The 19,707-nt window shown below is 38.7% G+C and overlaps 2 protein-coding genes across 2 annotated transcripts in view; one reads left to right on the top strand and one right to left on the bottom strand.

Annotated features, from left to right (window-relative positions):
- The window catches only part of BEST3 (bestrophin 3), a 52,763-nt gene extending 45,232 nt beyond the window's left edge, over window positions 1–7,531 (bottom strand). Inside the window, 3 exon segments of the mRNA XM_079936523.1 lie at window positions 2,287–2,520; window positions 2,984–3,078; window positions 7,008–7,531. Of these exon segments, the coding sequence (XP_079792649.1) occupies window positions 2,287–2,520; window positions 2,984–3,078; window positions 7,008–7,159 (481 nt within the window). The 5' untranslated portion in view covers window positions 7,160–7,531.
- Window positions 1–19,707, top strand: part of RAB3IP (RAB3A interacting protein) — a 168,523-nt gene that overhangs the window by 60,230 nt on the left and 88,586 nt on the right. The window lies entirely within an intron of this gene.

The raw sequence follows: 19,707 nt of genomic DNA, 5'->3' as shown, positions 1-19,707 counted from the left end.
AGGGCGCGTGGGTTTGTGGATCACACCTTGATACATACTCAAGTAAATGCACCTCAAGGAGCAAATGATTCTCCTACGCCCTTGGAGTGGTTGGGGGTACTGGTGGTACGGGAGAGAGGAGTACTTGAGTGTTCCAAATGCCTTGGAAAGGGGGAAGTGTCGATGCAAGTACTGACCGGTGTTTGTGTAAGTTTGATAGGGAGTGAGTGTCGGTATTATGAAAAGTGCACCTAAAGGAAATGAACTCAGATCATTCCCCCATTCATCTCGCCGTTTCTACTTGCCCCTCAGACCTGAGCACAACTCAGGCCTTGCTGAGCTCACGTCTAACCAGAGGCCCTAAAGGCCTCTCTGTCACCAGCCACCCCCTCTGCTTTTAATATGATGGTGATGCTGAGAGGATAGATTCGCTCTGAGAATTGGGCCTGGAGTCTGATTGCTGTCAGAATGCGCTTTCTTCTTTCCAAGAATGTGTCAGGACTACAGAAATGTCACCTTCCTTCATCCAAGTAAACTTTAGCTGTCACTCATCCATTTGGAATGGGCCAAACGTTTCTCGTTTGTTTTTATGACTTTTTTCATAGGTCGAAATGCTTATCACATTTGATCCTTTAGACATTAGGGTAAGCAAAATAAGTTATCAAGTGGCATTTTAAACTTGGTCATTCTGATGCAGTATTCCACTTTTAAATTTGGAGGAAGGGTGGCAGTTAATTTTATCTTAAGTTCCGACTGGTTTTACATCATAATATACCTGTACATTTGCCAAGCCTTTTGTACCCTTCATCTGAATCTGTAACCGACTCCTTGCTCCCCATTACTTTCTCACATCTTGCTCTGTAGCCCTAACAACGGCCTCTACACTCCTCCTTCCTTATTTCCACCTTACCTTTCACAGTCTCCTGGTCATAGGGGATCAAGAAGACCTAGGATGTCATATCAAATGAGTCTTCTAAAGTGACCAAAGGACTATGTTATGCTGTTGTACTAGATGATTTCATTATTAATAGCAAGAACTCATGTCACACCATGTGCCGGGTACTGCTCTAGACACTGCAAGTATTAACTTATTTAATCATCACAACAAGCCTATGAGGTATATGAGGTAAAAGGTATTATAAATCACTCTAAACTCACTCTATGAATGAGGGAACTGAAGCATTAGAAAGGTAAAGTAACTCAGACAAGGTCATGTAGCCGGTACGCAATAGAGAAGGATTTGAACTCTTACTCTGTGTTCTGAGTCACTCTCTATGTCGCCATCTGAGAAGACAAAACCAAATCAAACAAAAGCCCCCAAACCTCCCAAAACAAACAAAACATGCTACTCTTAAATATATATATATATATTTTCAAGGACATTTCAGAAAAGGAGACTGGATAAAGCAACCTAATTCGAGACTACTCAATATAAAGGCAGAATCATCTCGTGGTTCCTATATCTACTATATATTCATTTATACATTCCAGCATACTCTCAGATGGATCAAAGACAACCCAGCACAAAACCCCATTTTTATTCTGTACGTGCCAACCATGATCTCATTTAATCCTCATCCCCTTGAAGGCTGGTTTAACAGCTTCTTTGCTAAGTATTAACACACCAAAGAGCACCATTCTTCAAACGTGATTTGTTCTCAGCATCCTGTGTCCAGAAGCCCAGGTACAAAACTGCATCTACTCTGAGGAATAGGAGAGACAACAGACCCCCACTAAAGCAGCCTTTTACTGCCACCTCTCAGGCTCTGCCTAGATGAAAAGCCGCATTTCTGGTTGCTACCAGAATCTTCTGTGTTTGGTAGGTGCGGGGGGAAGGATTAAGTTAGGAGTTCTGAGCCTGAATTGAAATTTTGGCTCTCCCACTAATGAGCTATGTGATCCAGGACAGGTCATAACCTCTCTGAATCTCTCATGGTTTTTTTGAGGTCCATATGAAATAATATTTATGCAAGTGCATAAACTGTAAAGTGCCAGAAAATGTAAGGTGATATTACAGAAGGTTTGAATAAATATGATAATTATTATATTATGGACCATGTGACTGTTTACAACTTAATTTGAGGTTGACTGTCTGCTGTTTCCTTTGCTCTGCCCCCCAAGTAAACTTCTTGAGGGCAGGAACCATGACATTCATTTTTACCTCTTAAGACTGTTTCTGGCACATGATAGGTAATCAGTAAATGTTTCTTGAATGAATGAATAAATAAAAGGCATTTTCCAAGGAACTTTGAAAGTTCTGATCGAGGTCAAGAGGAGACGTATGGAAGGAAAAGTCATTTACAATACCTGCTTCAACCACATGGTCCATCGTCGGAAACCTTTTGTACACAGCCGTGCTCACCGAGCGGAAGATGAGCAGGGATGTGAGGTTGACGTAGCGCATCAGTGTCCTCCTGAGCAGGCGCCCATGCTCGTCACTTCCGTGAACACTGCTGGAGATGAGGAACATCAGCCTGTCTGGCCAGGGCAGATTCACAAACTGGTTCCACCATCGGTTCACCACCAGAGTAACATAAAACCCTGTAGAATAACAGGAAATTGTAAAGCAATTTCTTACTGTAGACATATTGTTGACACTGATGCTTTCAGCAGAATTTTAGTTTTTTTAGGGATCGGGGTGTAAAAAATATGTTGTTATCCATATCTGATGATTTTGCCCTCCAGAAAAAAAATGTAATTTGTGCCTCGCAATGCTGCAGCACCCAGTAAGTGGGTATTAGAACTCAAATATTGACAGCAAAAATGGAGAGTTAGTGAAAAGAAAGCCGAATTGTCCAAGAGCAGATTATTACCTCAAACTTGTTGGTGGTTAATTTAGCGAAAGCAGCCTTGAAGGTAAACCTTATGGATGATTCTGGTTCTATTGCAAGCAGTGACTTTTCAGGCATGCCTCTCAGCTTGGAAACACTCCCATGCAGAGTCATTGGTGTCATCCTAACTGAGACAGCTGTGTGGCTGCATTCTGCATGTGACCTATACTTACCAAGCACAAAGGTTACTGGAATTTGTTCAGCATATCTGTCACAGTAAATTGATAATTTTTCAAAGTAACGTTTTTGGGCTCCTGTAAGTAACAATCTGGAGCAAAAATAAAATGCACAGCCCTTTATGATATTATACTTCCGCACCTGCTTTGCAAGTGACATTCAGTGCAAACAATTAAGCGAAAATAACCTCAATTTTTTTTTTTAAGGAGCAATAACTTTTTCTTTTCTACCTAAGCTGATGTATCTCAAAACCTTTTTAACTGCTGAATGTTTTAAGTACTAACGTTTTTAGTACATAAATGTTGTTGGTCATTACACAGTGGGACATAATAACCATTTTATTTTTAAATACTTCATATTTAAAAATTTTTTGTATGATTAATGCATTGGATTTAGAGCAAAATACTTCATAAAAGAGTCCATTTTCCAATTATTCATCATATGTACTTAAAAAAAGAGTGCCTTAAGTGGATGACACTTATTAAGTAATTATTGAATAATAACCCTGGATTCGACATCCTGATCTTACTTTTTCATGAATATGCTACTTAGTACATTCTTAATTATACATGTTGTACTTCAAGGGATGTTATAACTGTTTTTTTTGTTTTTTTTTTTTGTTTTTTTTTTTGTTTTTTTTGCGGTACGCGGGCCTCTCACTGCTGTGGCCCCTCCCGTTGTGGAGCAGAGGCTCTGGACAAGCAGGCTCAGCGGCCATGGCTCACGGGCCCAGCCGCTCCACGGCATGTGGGATCTTCCCGGACCAGGGCATGAACCCGTGTCCCCTGCATCGGCAGGCGGACTCTCAACCACTGCGCCACCAGGGAAGCCCTATAACTGTTTATTTTAAAGCCTACAGTTATTTAAGGGACTTCCCTGGTGGTCAAGTGGTTGAGATTTTGCCTTGTAATGCATGGGATATGGGGTCGATCCCTGGTCAGGGAGCTAAGATCCCACATGCCTTGGGGCCAAAACATCAAAACATAAAACAGAAGCAATATTGTAACAGATTCAATAAAGACTTTAAAAATGGTCCACATCAAAAAAAAAAATCTTAGAAAACATTTTCAAAATAAAAAAATTAAAAATATACATTTAAAATATAAAACAACACAGATTTAACAATTAGTAGTGAAATTTTTATAATTATGTTTGGTGGGTTTTTATTTCTATAATATAAATATAAAAATTTATATTATGGATCTGACACAAACCCATTTTCTGGTATTGTTAAACATAAATCCATTTAATGAAGCTATTATTGGTATTTATGTTGCAAGGAGGAGATTCAGAATCAGAAGAACTATCTCAAGGCAGGTTAATAATAATGATCAAAATCCAGAAAGAAAACACAGATCAATTTGAATAAATGAATGAATGCAGCTTTTCCAAGGAAGGAAGGAATCCCTTGAAAACACTCATCATAGCATGTGTCAGAGGCCTATTTGGGTCAGTAGAACTTTGAAGAAGGACACAGAGAGATAATGAGGTGACAGTGAGCCACCGACCAGACTGCAGATGAAGACCTGGGAGCTGGTGCTGACCAAGAAGGTGTGTGGGTGCAGGGTGGGCTTGGAGTTCCTGCCTCAGCTTGGAAGAGGTGTCAGAAATTCTGAAATCAAGAAAAGCTGACAAGAGAGGCATCACCTGGTGTACAGGCCTATCAAGGTCATGCTGATGACAAGTTACAGCTAGAATGGTTTCTGGTACTCAAATAAAAATGATCAGAGAGAATTTAAACGTGGAGAGCACAGACCGTAGGGTTTAACAGAGCCAGGTTTGAAACCCAGATCTGCCACTTAACAGATTTGGATTTGGAGCATATTTTTAAATCTCTCTGAGTCTCAGTTTTCTCATTTGTAAATGGGGATAATTAATACCTATTGATATGTATCAGGAATGTTATGAGGATTAAAGAATATATGATATATAAAACCACTTAGCATATGTTGTCACCCTTAATCAATAATAAAGTGGTTGTTACTATTAATAGTTGGCCAAAGGAAAAAATATTTAGCTGATAGACACATAGAAATTTTACTAGCTAGCAAGTACCACAGCGAGTATTTTGTCAAATCCATCCCCAAATAAAAAGAGGTATAGGGCTTCCCTGGTGGCGCAGTGGTTGGGAGTCCGCCTGCCGATGCGGGGGACGCGGGTTCATGCCCCGGTCCGGGAGGATCCCACATGTGGAGCGGCTGGGCCCGTGGGCCATGGCCGCTGGGCCTGCGCGTCCGGAGCCTGTGCTCCGCAGTGGGGGAGGCCACAGCAGTGGGAGGCCCGCATAACGCAAAAAAAAAAAAAAAAAAAAAAAAAAAGAGGTATAATCAAACTAGTGAATTCTGGTTCTGTCTTATGATTTTTTTGCTAGGTATAATATTTGCTTATAACAGGATTAAAAAACTTAGCATCATTAGTAGACATGAGAATGAAACTATGTCTGTATTTGTCTACAGATATGTCTGACTTTCTCGACAGATTCAACCTGTAGTTCTTGGTAGAGCTTTGATCAACATATAAGGGTCTATTTTAAAAAACTTTTACATTTGAACTTTAAAAAATGAAAAATGGCTTGAACTAATGATTATTGTTATAAATGTAAGCCCTCTTTGGTCTCTAGAAAACATATGTGCATACAATTTTGTGGGGTATAAATAAGATATTGGAGTCAAAGTTAAGGCCCCATGGAGCATTTCTGGCTGCAATGCAACTGTTCTAAGAGCTATTCTATTCTAAGAGGCAGTAGCAGCAATAAATTCACATTAGTAAAAATAAACTAATTATCCTGAAACGTCATGTGTCTTCCACCATTTCATATTCTGAAGGAGTAGGTGACACATAAATAAATCATCAAAATAATACCGTATTTAGAAGACAAATCTGAAAAATTATTAGAGGTTTTTAATAAAACTTTCCTTGTAAAGATATTTTGCCAAAATGTATACCAATATATACATTTGTTTGGAACTGTAGTTTTGATATGGAGCAAAGTAACTTTTCCTATTCTACTTTTGGTCATTATCAGCTATAGCCAAATTAAGGTCCCTCTTCTTCACATGGTGTCCTGTTGCTGCAAGGAAGAATGTAGGTGAAAACAATGATACACAAATTTATCCATTGTATGCAGAAGAAAAAGAACAAACTGATGAACACAGTAAAGGTGGAAATACAGCCTCAAAAACCTTTAGCTTTTCTATTTTAAGTTTTAACTTTCCCCAGAGAAGAAATGTATGCAATCAATATTAATTTTAAAAACTAATAAAGCTTCCCTTTTATAATACTGATAAAATTTTATTAAAACTATAATTTTTAGTTATAAAAGTATTTCTTGGACATGATGTTACTCATATTTCCTGTCAATCTGACAGGCAAAGTTTGTGAGGTTATAAAGAATAAACGTCTTTTATGAATATAATGTGCCCTGAACTCAGAAGATATAAAGAAAATAAATTAGTTTTCAGGCCTTTTCTTTAATTGAGATATTGGTAAAGTTGGGGGCACCAACTTGGATAAGATTTCGTCATTCCAGGAAAGAGGAAGGAAAGTTGCCTGATACACACTATTCATGAACATGTTAACTATGTAGGTAGTAGTCGCTGCAAGCTGTCAAATCAGAAACTCCAACTATGAATAACATAGTTCAGAGAAGCACAAATAATTATTTGTCTGTGGACTTTGCCATTCAAAATCATCACTTAGTGAGGTTCTAGGTATAAATCTTTCATTTTATGCCTATGGCAAAATTCTTGAAGCACAACTAATACCTCATCATGACCAATTAAAGTGGGGCTGGAATGAGAGCCACCTGAACATGACGGTTAGAGTCTATTTAACACCCTAAAAATGGTTAGGTGTGGATTAAAATACCCAGTCCTGGGGAGAAGTAGGCAACAGAGGATCATGCAAAGGAGGAGGTTACATAATGCAAAAGTCAGCGGCAGCCAAAGGGCTTGGATTTTTGAGACTGTATTCATATATGCTATCTAATGGCCATTTAAGGACACATGCAAAGGAAAGTACCTGTACATAAAACTTATTGTTGTGTAAAGTACAGCAAAAACAATAAATTCCCTGTATAGTAGTTTGTAGATGCTGCCTCTCCACTTGAGGAGTAACCTATGAAATCCAAAAAAAGTCGCATTTGCTACTTTACTGGAGTAAGTGACAGTCATCTTGGATAGTTTTTCTTTTTTTTTCTAGAAGAGCAAGAAGACAACACACAAGTAAAAAGCAATGTTTAAGACAGCGCATAAATCTGTATCTCAAAAGAAACCCTAACCAGCAGCCAGTCAACCATCTCTACTTTTTGCCTTTCTCAGCTTGAACAATTTGGAATTTGGAGATAACCACCAACTCAGTGCTAAATCTTTTAGTAGAAAAAGGGAAGAAAGGAGTGTCTGGAAAAAGAAATATTAGAAATCTTAAGCTTGCCTTCATTTCTAAATATTTTGAGATTATATAGCCATTACTCAATAAATATTTGAATGACTAAACGAGATATATGAGAGATGGTGTATTATGATCTGTCATATATTTTCTGAATCCATGGGAAGATCTAAGGTATTGATATGCTATATTAATTGACCTTTTCAAAAGCAGTGGTCAAACTTATTGTTTGGGGCTTTATTTGCTAAAATGTGTAAAGAGGTATTTACTTCACCCTTAAATTTCCTAAAAGAAAGTTATGGCTCTCTTAGAAATCAGGAGAAGCCAGCCCCTTGTGGGAATTTAATTGATGGGTTACTTTTGGTTGTTTTAATTTAATTGTCTCTCTAGTGGAGCTCTGAGTGCATAGTTAGCAATCTGTGCACTTCACAAGGTAGACAAAACGTCGGGCCACAGTGATACTAAGTAAGGTGCATTTTCCCATTGAAAAGTCCCACATAAAATGCTTAGGGATGGGGCACCTTCTGTTTGGAGCTGAAAAAATGAGGCCATTATTTAGGACTCTTTCCACCTGGACTGTTCCGTGGATGTGGGTGGGTTGAGAACTGGGCCCCAAAGCCTAGTTTTTAGTGGATTCTCTGGAATTCCATTGCTCTTCACCAAGACACTAAACATTCAGGTTTTGAGAAGATGCCCCAAAGCTAATCTTTGTTTGAAAATCCTGCTCCACAGCTTTCTAACACAAAGCATACACAGTGAACATGAAATTTCTTTGAAACCTTTTGCTTTCAAAAGGATCTATGAGGAGTCTTATAGAGCTACTTCGACTGAAATGATCGAGTTTTTAGGTAGAACTGTACTAAACATAAGTAATAAATCCTATAGCAGATTTCTTATACAAAGTAGCCTACAGCACACATTTTATCATAAACAAGGACATTTTCTGTCTTTATTTAGAGGTAGAGGAAAAACCCAATTCTCATTTGCCTAGTTTCCCTAAAAAAAAAAAAAAAAAGAAAAGAAAAAAAAGTGAAACTTTGGAACTATATTCTGGAGCGGTATTTTTTTTTTCTAATCACCAGCCTAAGGCTTCAACTACTGATTTTAACAAAGAAACCAGAGATATTTTTGGCAAAAGTAGGTATCATTACGAAAGGTTGGGACTCAGGCCACAAAAGCAGTTTCATTTTTCCATTTTCACTTTGTCTCTTTGTCTCTTTGTCTAATGTGAATACAGCCAAAACTGGGAGAGGAGCATAATAAATTAAACCCATTTCATAATTTGTTCTCACGGGCACTGGACTTTTGAATAACAGTCCTTAAATAACTCTCTTTCCTTTAACAGTTCACCCTTCTGGTACAGCTCTGTCAGAAAAACCAAGATCACATCGAGTAGAGGTCAGAGGTAAAACGCATAGGTATACTCTGTGCACTAACCTATTTGTTTGGTTTGGAGTCTCCGACAGGAAAGACAATCTCCAGGCTCCCCCTGCAGAGGTGCCTTCGGGTCGGTGTTGTACTCTCGGCTCACCCTTCGCTCATGCGGAGTCTGGAGAACTGTTTATGCCAATTTGTCCACTGGTGACGGTGATAGCCGGGAACAAACAGGAGCAACAGCTGCTGATGTGGTTTTTTTCTCATCTATAATTATAACTCCACCTGTTGCCCAAAGCACCACTTTGAATGAGAAGTCGGAGGTAATGTGAAGGAGCTTGGGTCACCTAAGTCTGTTATTTTCATTTTGACTCTCCCCTGGGATCAAGGGAGAAAGAGCCATTTGCCCCTAAAGTGCTCTGAAGAGGCTCCGCCAGCCAAAAACACGGAATTGAGACAGTCTGTGTGTGCTTAAAACAAGAATAAATTCTTGTGAAGCCTTAAACTGGGGCAGACAAGAACATAAACAGGATTTTCATTCATTTGAGAGGTACTGAGAATGCTCTACCATTAAAAACAATAAGCGTGAGAAAAAACCCAGGCCCAACTGGAAAGGACCCAGAGAAAGGATCACTGAAGAGTCTTAAGGCCAGGAGAGTGCCATCATAGTGCTGACCACTAGGGACTCACCATTTCTCAGTTTCTGCCTCATTGGCTCCTTATTAACCAGGATGGCTGAGAAGTTAGAGGCCTGCAATGTGAGTCACAAGAGAGTCTAGAATGGGCTTTCTGCTGAGATGGAAGTAGGCTCGTGCAGCAGTCCCAGAAGACTTGCACAAGAAGAGTTTCAGACAACAGAAAATAATCCTAAGCGACTGTGCAGTGGGTTTCCATTGAAAGTGATTTTTGCTGGATTTGGAGGACGTAAAGTTGTAAGCATTGAATCTTTGAATGAGATTCATCCATCTGAAGATGACAGAGGAGTAAGACATGGAGATCACTTTCCTCCCCACAAATACATCAAAAATACATCTACACTCCTACTGAATGCTGGCAGAAGACCTCAGACTTCCCAAAAGGCAAGAAACTCCCCATGTACCTGTCCGAGTGGCTGACAGCGTCTTGGTGCTCTGGCCAGGTGTCAGGCCTGAGCCTCTGAGGTGGGAGAGCCGAGTTCAGGACACTGGTCCACCAGAGACCTCCCGGCTCCATGTAATATCAAATGGCAAGAGGTCTCCCAGAGATCTCCATCTCAACACTAAGACCCAGATCCACTCAACAGCCATCAAGCCCCAGTGCTGGACACCCCATACCAAACAACTAGCAAGACAGGAACACAACCCCACTCATTAGCAGAGAGGGTGCCTAAAATCATACTAAGTTCACAGACACCCCAAAACACACCACTAGACGTGGTCCTGTCCACCAGAAAGACAAGATACAGCCTCATCCATCAGAAAACAGGCACCAGTCCCCTCCAACAGGAAGCCTACACAACCCACTGAACCAACCTTACCCACTGGGGGCAGACACCAAAAAAAATGGGAAGTACAAACCTGCAGCCTGTGAAAAGGAAACCCCAAACACAGTAAGTTAAGCAAAATGAGAAGACAGAGAAATATGCAGCAGATGAAGCAGCAAGGTTAAAACCCACCAGACCAAACAAATGAAGAGGAAATAGGCAGTCTACCTGAAAAAGAATTCAGAGTAATGATAGTAAAGATGATCCAAAATCTTGGAAATAGAATGGAGAAAATACAAGAAATGTTTAACAAGGACCTAGAAAAACTAAAGAGCAAACAAACAGTGATGAACAACACAGTAAATGAAATTTAAAAATTCTCTAGAAGGAATCAATAGCAGAATAACTGAGGCAGAAGAAAGGATAAGTGACCTGTAAGATAAAATAGTGGAGATAACTACCACAGAGCAGAATAAAGAAAAAAGAATGAAAAGAATTGAGGACAGTCTCAGAGACCTCTGGGACAACATTAAATGCACTAACATTCAAACTATAGGGGTCTCAGAAGAAGAAGAGTAAAAGAAAGGGACTGAGAAAATATTTGAAGAGATTATAGTTGAAAACTTCCCTAATATGGAACAGGAAATAGTCAATCAAGTCCAGGTCTTCCAAAATATAACAGAGGGAGGAACACTCCCAAACTCATTCTATGAGGCCACCATCACCCTGATACCAAAACCAGACAAAGGTGTCACAAAAAAAGAAAACTACAAGCCAATATCACTGATGAACACAGATGAAAAAATCCTCAACACAATACTAGCAAACAGAATCCAATAGCACAATAAAAGGATCATACACCATGATCAAGTAGGGTTTATCCCAGGAACGCAAGGATTCTTCAGTATATGCAAATCAGTCAGTGTGATACACCATATTAACAAATTGAAGGATAAAAACCATATGATCCTCTGAATAGATGCAGGAAAAACTTTTGACAAAATTCAACACCCATTTATGATAAAAATCCTCCAGAAAGGAGGCATAGAGGGAACTTACCTCAACGTAATAAAGGCCGTATATGACAAACCCACAGCCAACATTGTTCTCAGTTGTGAAAAACTGAAACCATTTCCACTAAGATCAGGAACAAGACAAGGTTGCCCAGTCTCACCCCTATTATTCAACATAGTTTTGGAAGCTTTAGCCACAGCAGTCAGAGAAGAAAAAGAAATAAAAGGAATCCAAATTGGAAAAGAAGAAGTAAAACTGTCACTCTTTGCAGATGTCATGATATTATACATAGAGAATCCTAGAGATGCTACCAGAAAACTACTAGAGCTAATCAATGAATTTGGTAAAGTAGCAGGATACAAAATTAATGCACAGAAATCTCTTGCATTTCTATACACTAATGATGAAGAATCTGAAAGAGAAATTAAAGAAACACTCCCATTTACCATTGCAACAAAAAGAATAAAATACCTAGGAATAAACCTACCTAAAGAGACAAAAGACCTGTATGCAGAAAACTATAAGACACTGATGAAAGAAATTAAAGATGATATAAACAGATGGAGAGATATACCATGTTCTTGGATGGGAAGAATGAACACTGTGAAAATGACTGCAGCAGTCTACAGATTCAATGGAATCCCTATCAAACTACCAATGGCATTTTTCACAGAATTAGAACAAAAAATTTCACAATTTGTATGGAAACACAAAAGACGCTGAATAGCCAAAGCAATCTTGAGAAAGAAAAACAGAGCTGGAGGAATCAGGCTCTCTGACTTCAGACTATACTACAAAGCTACAGTAATCAAGACAGTATGGTACTGGCACAAAAACAGAAATACAGATCAATGGAACAGAAGAGAAAGCCCAGAGATAAACCCATGCACATATGGTCAACTTATCTTTGATAAAGGAGACAAGAATATACAATGGAGAAAAGACTCTTCAACAAGTGGTGCTGGACTTGTTGAAGAGTCAAAAGCCTCTTCAACAAGTGGTGCTGGGAAAACTGGACAGCTACATGTAAAAGAATGAAATTAGAACACTTCCTAATACCATATATAAAAATAAACTCAAAATGGATTAAAGACATAAATGTAAGGCCACACAATATAAAACTCTTAGAGGAAAACATAGGCAGAACACTCTACGACATAAATTACAGCAAGATCCTTTTTGACCCACCTCCTAGGGAAATGGAAATAAAAACAAAAATAAACAAATGGGACCTAATGAAACTTAAAATCTTTTGCACAGCAAAGGAAACCATAAACAAGACGAAAAGACAACCCTCAAGATGGGAAAAATATTTGCAAATGAAGCAACTGATAAAGGATTAATCTCCAAAATATATAAGCAGCACATGCAGCTCAATATCAAAGAAACAAACAACCTAATAAAAAAAATGGGCAGAAGACCTAAATAGACATTTCTCCAAAGAAGATATACAGATTGCCAAAAACACATGAAAGGATGCTCGACATCACTAATCAGTAGAGAAATGCAAATCAAAACTACAATGAGATATCACCTCACACCGGTCAGAATGGCCATCATCAAAAAGTCTACAGACAATAAATGCTGGAGAGGGTGTGGAGATAAGGGAACCCTCTTGCACTGTTGGTGGGAATGTAAATAGATAGAGCCACTATGGAGAACAGTATGGAGTTCCTTAAAAAACTAAAAATAGAACTACCATATGAGCCAGCAATCTCACTACTAGGCATATACCCTGAGAAAACCATAATTCAAAAAGAGTCATGTATCACAATGTTCTTTGCAGCAGTATTCACAATAGCCAGGAGATGGAAGCAGCCTAAGTGTCCTTTGACAGATGAATGGATAAAGAAGATGTGGCACATATATACAATGGAATATTACTCAGCCATATAGAGAAATGAAATTGATTTATTTGTGGTGAGGTGGATGGACCTCGAGTCAGTCATACAGAGTGAAGTAAGTCAGAAAGAGGAAAACAAATACCATATGCTAACACATATATAAGGAATCAAAAAAAAATGTTCTGAAGAACATAGGGACTGGACAGGAATAAAGATGCAGACGTAGAGAATGGACTTGGGGACACGGGGACGGGGAAGGGTAAGCTGGGATGGAGTGAGAGAGTGGTAAGGACATATATACACTACCAAATGTAAAATAGATAGCTAGTGGGAAGCACCTAGAGGCATGGGATAGGGCTGGTGGGAGGGAGATGCAAGAGGGAGGGGATATGGGGATATACATATATGTATAGCTGATTCACTTTGTGATACAGCAGAAACTAACACACCATTGTAAAGCAATTATACTCCAATAAATACGTTAAAAAACAGCAGAAAGCATGTATGTTTGATTGCGGTGTGTGTGTGTGCGTGCTTGTGTGTATGTGAAGAAGAGCGTAGACAATTACTACATGTGATGGCATACAGTAGTGGAAACTGATAACACACTGATTCGTTACATGTGTCATCCTTCCACAGTCAGCTAGAAACATGCTTAGTTATTCAAAACGTTTTCTCTTAGTTTTATTGTGTTTCCATGCTTTCCTTCTTGAAAGAGAGAGTTCATCAGCATTCTTTAAATAATGCAGTAAATAATTTCGGGGTCAATTCCCAGAAGATTTCCAACCTTCTAAAGTAACGTGTGCGCTAAGTGCTGTGCCTTAAGCTTAAATAAAGTGACTATTAAAAATAAGAAAAAAGATGCTTATTCTAAAATTGAAAGTAAATACATTTGAAATTTTTTCTGTAGTATCTTAAGTTTTATATGTACTTGACTGGTTTCTTTATCAAACTATAAGTACCTTAGAGCAAAAATAGAGTTGTCGGTGTCTGATTTCTTGCCCCTATCCCTGTACATAGCTCCAGCACAGAGCCCTGTGCATACTGGATATTGAATATCTATTTCTCATCTGATTATCACCTTGTCACTATGATACTTCTGTTAGTACCTTTGGGGGAGTTTGTGAACATTTTAAAAGCGTATCTACACTGCTGCACGTTTTATATTTGGGTTGCCATGAGAAGTGGCTGGATAGACCCAATGTTACATTTAGAAAGGTTTGCAAGGCTGATCAATGCTGTAGAGTTTGAGCAAATCTAAACCCAAGTGCTTATGAAATAGAAATGTTGGAGCTATTTAAAAACAATCTTGCTCTTGGGTGTCTTACTGGATGTGTGGTGGCCCTGAAACGTGGCATGATTCCCAGCAGTTATGACTGCATACCTGGGGGAATCGGCTTCCTCTATGGGGCTCCGTTGGCTGGTCCCACTTTTAAGCAGGGTTAATTACATTCATCTTTCCTATTGGACAGTTTTGAGGAATGACTAAGTAATAGTTGAATTAGCATTCTAAAATGCAAATTAGTCGATAATGATTGGATTGAATGAACAAACTCCCATTGCTGGGCTCTGAGTCTGTTGGCTATTTCTAATAGGTACTGAGATGCCATTCAGAAATTAATTCATTAGAGGGGACAAGCCAGTACAGCCAATTTCAAGTATCCGACAAATACCAAATTTCAAAGTTAACTGTTCATATGAATTTTTGAAGAAAACTTTAGTTTCTTGTTTAAAATAGACATCTTTTTCTCCCCAGATTCTAAAGGTAATGTGTATTAAAAAATAAAATGTAAAACAACATATAAAGAACAGAGTGGTACTCTATCATGCCACCCTAGAGAGGTGATACTCATTTAGCATAAAGTTCATCTTTTTAGGCTTTTGTAGAAGATATTTTAAATCCTATAATTAATATCAAACAATATAAGAGACACGCAATGTCAGGGCTCTATGAAATAACTATACCAGCCATATTTTCTTTTGAAAGCAAGTATCAAGTTTTCCAGTCCTGGCCACTATGATTTTCAACAGCCCTGATAAACACATTTGTCTTTGATTCCAGTAAACCTCCAGTGACAGGACAATTCACAAAAAAGAGTAACTGATCATTTCTAAGTGATGGAAATGCTGATATTCATCCATAGATGTCAAGATAAATCACCCTTTGTTCCTTAAGGAAACAAAAAGCAAGTTTAGGTAGGCAACACCACTTCCTAAAGGAGAGCCAGCTATTCATTTCCATTGATGTGAAAAATCTTTTGCCAAATTTCTCTTGAGCACTTGGTTGAAGATAGTCTTGTGTATGTGAAACTTTGCATTCAAATAGTAAGCAAATGCTAGAAATTGTTTTATTTTGGAGGCTTTGATTCTGACTCTAAGACTTTTGGACATTACTAAATGGGGAATAAGAAATCAGTAAACATTTTTGAACAGGCAAAGGGCTTGACAAAAATCTGTGTTGCAGAAAGGTGAGTCTATGAGATGGGAATGTGCTGGATTTGAGTGGGCGGGGATTATAGGAAGGGAATCAGTTTGAAGGTTATTATGGTTGTTCTGGTATGAACTGGGGTGGTTGGCAAGTGGAATGCAGAGGAAGGATGGTATGAGAGAACCCAGAGGCAAACTACCACTGGAGGAGAAGGAAAGGAGGGAGATGGGGGAGGGAGAGGAGGAGGAGGAAAGAGAAGTCTGATATGACTCTTGCTTTGTCCTTTGAGCCCATTTGTACATGAAGAGCAAAACCTACAGAATATGATTTCAGATTTGTTCAGGTGACATGGTTCTTTGCAGGGCACCATGTAATTTTGATGTGTTTTGTTTGATCTTGCAAATAAGAACATTTTTATCAGCAAAAATGGATGGAAACTAAAATCACAAGTAGGAGCTCATGTGTCTATAAAAATCAAGTTGAATTGAATGTGATTGGCTGAGCCTCAGTTTTTCTGCTATTGCTTCTGGTACTTATTCACTTTGCTATGTGCTGGATCTGTCTAGAAAAAGACAGTGGTTAGTGCTAAAGATTCAAGAAAAATTCATAGAGCAAGCTTTCAATTGAGAACATTCATTCATCAGTTTTTTTCAACAGCAGAATACCTTGGTTCAGTTGGCTTGAGAATCATTCACAGTGATATTTTTTTCCCTAAAACTAAATTTTTATTGGCTTAGTGGAACTGTGAGCTTCTTGAGAACTCGTGCCTTACTCTTTCTTATTTTTTTCCTGTTTACTGGATACCATGATGGATGCAATAGCTGCATAACAGGCAGCTGCTTGGGATAAACCATGTGTCAATCTAGGTGCGGAGGTTTCTGATACATGTTCTTGGAGACAGAACTCTGCCAAAAAATCAAACTGAAGTGGGTTTGATTTGTTTTTCTTTTTCAATTAATTTTTTTCTCTTTGATTTCAGGGAAGAAACAGTGAACTCCTAAGACTAGAAAGACTATTGAGTTTTATTACAGATGAAGATCTAAACTCATACACTGGTTATTTTAGGAGTCATCATTACTTTCCTTACACAGAGTAATTGCCAACTCAACAAAACAGAAATGCATTAGTTCACATTCTGAAGGTTATCTTTTCCTAATGGAAGGTACAGAAACTGTTCTATTTTAGGGATGAAAGCCTAGAGTCTAGAGAATTGTTACTACAGTGCTCAAAGTGTATCCTGTACTTTATAATCAATGATATTTCTCAAATGGATGGTACCGCTTAGCTCAGGCACATTCCAGATGGATAAAGAAAAAATTGCAAGATAAGACCAATTAAAAATCAGTTTAATTTCATAAGAAAAGGCATGCAAATCCAAGTATATTGTTTATTCCAAACAGCTGTGAAATTCTGTTACTTCGCCACCATAATGGTGGAAGATGGCCATTCTGGAAATTATATTACTGTGTAAGTAAAGGGAAGATGTAGAGATATGGGGAAAAAACTATGCATAAATGCTTGAACAATTATAAAGCACCTTTGCTTGTGTGATAAAATGCATGTGAAACTGAAAAACAACTGTTGGTTCTGGTTCTCCGATATGGCAGATTGTACGTTCTGAAGACATTTTTCGTTTCTTAACACATACTAGCTCCTTAATAATGTTACTGCTAGAAAAGGTCGTAGATTTGGAGTAAGAGAGTGAAGGAGAAACTCAGCTTTTGCTCCACATAATTTTGTCTTGTTAGAACAACATCCATGTTTTCATATTTAATCATATGCAATAAAAAATCTTATGTGATGCCACTTCCAAATTTATACCTCCAGCCCAGATTTTCACCCAGCTCCAGACCTATTCTTGATACTCTCCTAAACATCTTAAGCCCAACATGCCCAAAGCTGACCTCCTCATTTTTTCCCTAAAACACGCTCCTCCTGCCACCTTTTATCTCAGCTGGTGAAAATTCCTTCCTTCCAAAAGGTCAAAAGCCTTGGAGTCGTCCTCAGCTCCTCCCTTTCTTCATACCATAGTCCACTCTGTCAGTAAGTCCTGTTGGCTGCACCTTCCAAAACTACTCAGCATCTGTCACCTCACTCTCTCCTCTCACATCCCTGTCTCCACTCCTCTCACCTCATCAGGGCAGCAGATCCTTCTCCCATCTTATTCTAGCAGGAGGTCTCCTCGCCTCTCTATTTGCCCCCTTCAGTCTCTTCTGACAAAAAGGTGGAGTGAAAGGCAAGTCAGGTGAATCATGTCACACCTCTGCTAAAACCCCTCCCTGGCTCCCTCCTTCTCTCAGCTTAAAGCCCAAGTTCTTAAGCAGTCCAAGGTCTGTCACGACTTGCTCCCATTTGCTTTCTGATCTCGTTTCCTATTACTCTCACCTCTCCTATGGACCCTCTCCAGCCACACTTGCCTCCTCTCCTTCCTTGAACACACCAGGCATGGTCCCACCTGAAAGCCTTAGTCACGGCTGGTCTTCCTCCAGGTATCTGAGGGAATGGCTCCCGCACCTCTTCCAAGTCTTTGGTCAAACATCGTCTCAGGGTGCTGATCTCTCTACTAAAAGCTGCATCCTGGCCCTGCACACCTCCCTCCCTCCTGATCCCCCTTCTTACCCTGCTCAACTATTGCTTTTTATCCACACCACTTACCTCCCTTGACTATACCATATAATTCACACGTTTATTGTGTTTATTGTCTATCTATCCCTACTAAACCGAAGGTTTCATGAGGGCATGAAGCTGTATTATTTACTGATGATAATAAAGTGCCACCAGTAGTCCTAGTTCAATTAATATTTATTGAATGAATAAATTTAAAAAGAGGCTAGACAGTATTCCACTTTTTCTCGCAATTGTAAATGTCATGAGGACAGATTCCATGACTATTTAAAAAAATTTTTTTTAATTGACGTATAGTTAATTTACAATGTTGTGTCAGTTATATATATATATATATATATATATATATATATATAATTCTCCAGTATGGTTTATTATTGGATATAGTTCCCTGTGCTATAGGGTAGGACCTTATTGTTTATCTATTTTATATATAGTAGTTTGTATCTGCTAATTGCAAACTCCTAATTTATCCCTTTCCCCCTTTGTTAACCATAAGTTTGTTTTCTATGTCTGTGAATCTGTTTCTGTTTTGTAAATAAGCTCATTTGTATCATATTTTAGATTATACATATAAGTGATATCATATGATATTTGTCTTTCTCTTTCTGACTTACTTCACTTAATATGATAATCTCTAGGTCCATCCATGTTGCTGCAGATGGCATTATTTCATTTTTTTTAACATCTTTATTGGAGTATAATTGCTTTATAATGTTGTGTTAGTTTCTGCTGTATAACAAAGTGAATCAGCAATATGTATACATATATCCCCATATCTCCTCCATCTTGTGTATCCCTCCCACCCTCCGTTATCCCACCCCTCTAGGTCACAAAGTACCGAGCTGATCTCCCTGTGGAATGCAGCCGCTTCCCACTAGCTGTCTGTTTTACATTTTGTACTGTATATATTTCAATGCTACTCTCTCAGTTCGTCCCAGCTTACCCTTGCCCCTCCCTGTGTGCTCAAGTCCATTCTCTACATCTGCATCTTTATTTCTGTCCTACCCCAGGTTCATCAAACCATTTTTCCTTTTTTTTTTTTTAGATTCCATATATATGTGTTAGCATATGGTATTTGTTTTTCTCTTTCTGACTTACTTCACTCTGTATGACTGACTTAAGGTCCATCCACCTCACTACAAATAACTCAATTTCATTTCTATCTATGGCTGAGTAATATTCCATTGTATATATGTGCCACATCTTCTTTATCCATTCATCTGTTGATGGACACTTAGGCTGTTTCCATGTCCTGGCTATTGTAAATAGAGCTGCAATGAACATTGTGGTACATGACTCTTTTTGAATTATGGTTTTCTCAGGGTATATGCCCAGTAGTGGGATTGCTGGGTCGTATGGTAGTTCTATTTTTAGTTTTTTAAGGACCCTCCATACTGTTCTCCACAGTGGCTGTATCAATTTACATTCCCACCAACAGTGCAAGAGGGTTCCCTTTTCTCCACACCCTCTCCAGCATTTATTGTCTGTAGACTTTTTGATGATGGCTGTTCTGACCGGTGTGAGGTGATATCTCATTGTAGTTTTGATTTGCATTTCTCTACTGATTAGTGATGTTGAGCATCC

Source organism: Stenella coeruleoalba (assembly GCF_951394435.1).
Source record: "Stenella coeruleoalba genome assembly, chromosome: 11".
Classification (NCBI taxonomy): domain Eukaryota; kingdom Metazoa; phylum Chordata; class Mammalia; order Artiodactyla; family Delphinidae; genus Stenella; species Stenella coeruleoalba.
The sequence above is the reverse complement of the archived record's forward strand: the minus strand, read 5'-3'. Positions and strand labels throughout refer to the sequence as shown.